The 5,000-nt window shown below is 39.2% G+C and overlaps 1 protein-coding gene across 5 annotated transcripts in view; it reads right to left on the minus strand.

The window, feature by feature from the left end:
- The window catches only part of LOC122258988 (uncharacterized), a 119,737-nt gene that overhangs the window by 1,067 nt on the left and 113,670 nt on the right, over positions 1–5,000 (minus strand). For 2 of the 5 annotated variants that reach the window (XM_043025405.2, XM_043025395.2), the window contains exons 4-6: positions 3,717–3,809; positions 3,252–3,596; positions 153–335 (exon numbers count right to left, since the gene is read on the minus strand). In XM_043025405.2, coding sequence (XP_042881339.1) covers positions 153–335; positions 3,252–3,596; positions 3,717–3,809 — 621 coding nt within the window. The remainder of the gene's footprint in view (positions 1–152; positions 336–3,251; positions 3,597–3,716; positions 3,810–5,000) is intronic. The other 3 variants (XM_086539717.1, XM_043025433.2, XM_043025416.2) reach the window with 2 other exon arrangements.

Raw genomic sequence — 5,000 nt, forward strand, 5'->3', positions numbered from 1 at the left:
TTCCTGCACACACACACACACACACACACACACACACACACACACACACATGCCGCGCGTAGAAGAGCTTTGATAAAATGCCATATCTTCACCAAAAAAAATAAGAAATGAGCTTTATTATCAATGCTGTCTATTTTGACAGAAATACCTACATGCACTTCTTGCTCTCAACCAGTTGTGTGTATTCACTGGAGACTTCATTGAGGTTGACGAGGAACATCCAGTCGCCTCTGTTGTTAAGGCCGACTCTGGGCATGATAAACTCCGACTCGTAAGGGCATAGGTCCATGGAGGAGGTCTGACGGCGCTGGCGGCGGAGGGAAGATCGCATGATTCTGGTGGTAACAGGGAGAAGATTAGCTTTGAAGGAAATCAGGTTTGAAAGGGTAAGAGGTACAGATTTACGGGGTGGAAAGGGCCAAAGAAAAGAAAATGTGTCTAAGAAAAGAATACGTGTCAAGGAAAAGAAAACGTGTCAAGGAAATAATGAGTCAAGTTAAAAACGGCTCGAGGGAAAAATGAGTCAAGGGAAAGAAATCGTGGCAAGGAAAAAATTAGTCAAAAAGAAAACGTTTCAAGGAAAAAAATGAGTCAAAATGAAAACGGCTCAAGGGAAAAGTAACGGGTCAAAGAGAGAGAGAGAGAGAGAGAGAGAGAGAGAGAGAGAGAGAGAGAGAGAGAGAGAGAGAGAGAGAGAGAGAGAGAGAGAGAGAAAACATATATGTATATAGCGTAGATGAAAGATATAACTGGAACGGAAGAGTTGAGAAAGTGATGTTCGAGTTATATTGAAGAAGAGTTACAGTTTATGACAGGGGAAAGATTTGGTATTCTGACAGAATATGAGAATGTTGGAAGAGTGTCAGCAGGACAGGGTGACGATTAGGAAATGCAGCACGTTAGACAGATATTAGTATGCTATTTCTCGACGAAACGTTGCCAATATTCTGAGTGCTGGAAGCTTTGAAAGATGTCAAGGAAATGTTGAAAGGAGAAATAATTAACATATCTTTAAATCAAGATGATAATGAAAATTATAATTATTTAAAGTATTTGATATTAGTATATACATATGAATACAATTATTACTAGAAAAAAAAAATCTAAAACTATATTCCTACATCTATATCCGTCATTTTGCAAGAAATCACTCACCTGCACCAGCAATTATCCACATATCACAAGAACTCATGAATTAAACTATCTCACAGCTTGGTGCAAGTGGGTGATTCTTGTCCAGTAGTCCTTAACTATTTATTTTAAGTCTTAAGATTTACACCGTCAATAAAGTCTTTCGCAAATCCATTAGTCCGAGTATATTCAAAGACGTGAACTAAAGATTTTCCTTCTTTTAAATCCAATTTCGAGTAATGACATGTGGAAGGAATGCCTTGTGATTTATGTGAAATTCGCGGTAATATTTCTACGTGGAACAAGCCTAATGAGACCTCTGGTGGAGAAATCCTGAAGTACCGAATAGGGAGTCGGTCACGCGGGAGATATAATTGTGTGGCTGTCCATAAATCTCGGAATAATGGATTTCTTACTTCACCGAGTCCAGTAGAAAGTTTTTTTTTCTTTTATTTTTTTTTATTCTGTTACCAAATGTTCGCTGAATGAGTTAAACAACACTGACATGGGCGTTGTATCTGTTTTTTTTTTTTTCTGGATGCAACTTGGAGATAATCTGTAGTTTTATCTGGTCGAGGATGCTATCACAAATAGCTCGGTTAAAGCTTTCTATGAATAACGATAGTGATAGATAAAAGCGAAGTACACATATTACAGTAACGGTTTAAGAAGGACAAGGACAGGGTAGGAGTCGAACAGGATAATGGAAAGGAAGATCAAACAGGCGCCCCACAGAGAGAATATCCGAGGAACGGAGATATTTAACATTTAAAACAGAGACATTTGGGGAACGGAATATTACAAGCGTATATACAGTATCACATTTTTTTTCTCTCTTTTTATCACAAAAATGAAGCTGACCGGCAAGATATTCCGTCAGCGCTTTTAACTTCCGAACCACGAAGGTCACCGACGAGAGCTGGGGTTACTTCGAAAGACCCGAGAGGCTTCGTCTTTGCGATCGTGTTTCCTTTTCAGTTACAAGCGACACTGGTGCCTCAACTAGGAGGGAGGGGCGGGGGGCTGTGGGGGGGAATATCGAATGCAGCAACCCCAGCTTAAGGAGTGGCGCTATGGGAGGAGATGGTAGCTGGCACTATGGAAGCTCATTGGAATGCCTATTGCTTGGCATTATAGCAAAGGTAAAAGGAGAGGCGGGGAGCCCGTAGTTCTATGTAGCGCACGGTTTATCAGTAATGTTCTCGTGGATTTGCTTTGATCGTTTGCATATAAGATCGGATCTGATGAGATCAAAAAGCTATTTGTAAGCTATCTGATTTGCTAAGTCTGTTGGCGGTTCTTAGCAACCTTGAAAGACAATGGACAACATGAGAACGACATCGAAGGCAGATGGTAATATCCGGAAGGCACTAGAGACATATCTTATCGCAGCAAGTAAATGTCATTTCAGCTATGAGAAAAAAAACAATAACTTAAAGCTAGCTGTTTGAAAATAGCTCGGCGAATGGCCACTGCAATAAAAGAAAGGCAAAATTTGCATTTTTTCTGAAATGATGACTTTGCCATAAACTTAAAAAAATGATTACCTTGTATTGACATTTTTATCAACTGTTTATGCAGGGGCCACTGCTCCGCTAAATCGGCTACTCATGGCAATTGGCATTATATCTAATATCCTTAAAGACAACTGTTAATATAAGGCAAGGAAACCCAGAGCGCGATAACCACCAATGAACATGGTTAAGGGAGGCCGACTACAGCTGGTTAGTACGAAGGCAAAAAGCACAGCGCTGTTGTTACTGAACCAGCGTCCTTTCTTGCGATAGGCTGCTGGAATGAATAGCTCAAGCTCGACTGACTACCACACTAAAAAGCCTCGCTTACACATGACAGACAGTCACACATGAATAACACTAACGCACACTCAGAGATTCGTCAATAATTTCATTCCACACCAAAAGTCTTCCCAATTGCATCACTGCGCTCGCACTCATCTCCTGACACTCCAATCATGTGCTAAGACCTCATTCACAGCCATCCTCTAGCTTCAGTCACCCAAGTCGCAAACCGCAGAGCAGCAGCGAGCGCGCGAGGCCCCAAATCACCCGGAGGAGGAGGAGCAGAAGGGCCTAACAAGAAACACCTCCCTCTCGACCTACTTCATCCACCAGGGTTGGGGTTTGGGCGGGGGGCGGGGGGGCGGGGGGATGTACCGGGGAGGGAGGTAGGACCCTGGAGGCGACTTCGGGTAGCGTGGGTAAGGCCCCTCCTGGTCGTAGGTGGGCATAGGCTGGTCGTAGAGGTACGAGGACGTCTGGGGGTGATCGTAGTTGCTAGTTGGCGGCCCGTACTTTGAGGGAGACGAAGGGGGGGCGTAGCCGGGCTTGGAGGCGCTGCTGTAGTTCTGGCGAGGGGGGAGGTAGCTGGACGATGGGGGGCGTGGGGGGCCGTAGCTGGTCCGAGGGCGATCGTAGCCGTACATCGAAGGCAGCCTCGGAGCTTCTCTGGAAACGGAGTAGAAAGAAAGACAAACATAGTCAGCCAACAGATCCAGACGGAAAGCACCGAATCTTCTTCAAAAAAGGAAAATCTCTCACTGCAAACGGCCCAAAGACGCAGCTTACCTGGCTTCGAACGTGTAGGAGTCGCGGGATTCATCCGTTAGTAAGGAGTCGATGTCAAACATTTTGTTCTCCAGAAGGTAAATTATGCGTTCTCTGTGCAAGATAAAGCAAACAAGGGAGGTTGACTTTCAGAGAGAGTCATTAGGTTAAACCTACAACCAAAACATCATCTATTTATACAGCAACCGCAGCTGCTGCTTTTGTTGATTATAGATACGACAACAACAATAATAATTTGATCATTAGTGCCAATATATTGGTAAAATTGAGTATTGACAACAATAATAATAACCATAATGACGGTATTGATAAGAATGATAATCATAGTAACGTTAATAATAATAGTAACAATTATGATATACTACTAATAATCCTCCTCCTCCTCCTCCTCCTCATCATCATCATCATCATCATCATCATCATCATCATTATCACCATCATCGTCATCATCATCACCATAATAATAATAATAATAATAGTAACAACAACAACAATAGGGATGAGGATAATGATAATTATGATGATTATCATTATTACGATCATTATAACACAATTAATATTATCATTGTTATATTTTTTATTATCACTATCATTGTTATTATCGTATTGTTATTATCATTATCATCACATTATTGTTACAATTATCATCATTATTATCATTATTATCATCATTCTTACTATTATACGTACTATTATCATTTTTATTATTATCATAATAGTTATTATCAGTATCATCATTATTATCCTCATCATCATGAATAACATTAATAATAAGAACAAAATAAATAACGATACCGATGATAATTTTGATAATGACGATAATAATGATAAAGATAATAATGATATGAATGAATAATAGTAACAATAATTATAATGATAACAATGATAATTGTAATAATAATAATGATGATAATAATAACAATAACAGTGATGCTAATGATAATAACAATAAAGATAATAGAAATAATGATTGGTGCTAATACTACAAGTACAACTACTGCTACTGCTACTAATAATGATAATTATCATTATTAAAGATAATTACCAATAGTAATACTGATAATAATCATAATGAAAACAATGAAGATGATAGTAGTTACAATGATGATAAAGGTGATGAAGATGATGATGATAATGATAATGATAATAATGATTTTAACAGATAAACAAGCAAACTCACAAACAATCTAACAAAAAGACAAACCCTCAAACAAACACACACACAAAATAAACAAAAACAAACAAGGATAATAATAATAAAAAAATACAAACAAGAATAAAAAA

This window comes from Penaeus japonicus, unplaced genomic scaffold (assembly GCF_977035675.1).
Source record: "Penaeus japonicus unplaced genomic scaffold, GWHDUDI00000001_assembly GWHDUDI00000009, whole genome shotgun sequence".
Lineage (NCBI taxonomy): Eukaryota > Metazoa > Arthropoda > Malacostraca > Decapoda > Penaeidae > Penaeus > Penaeus japonicus.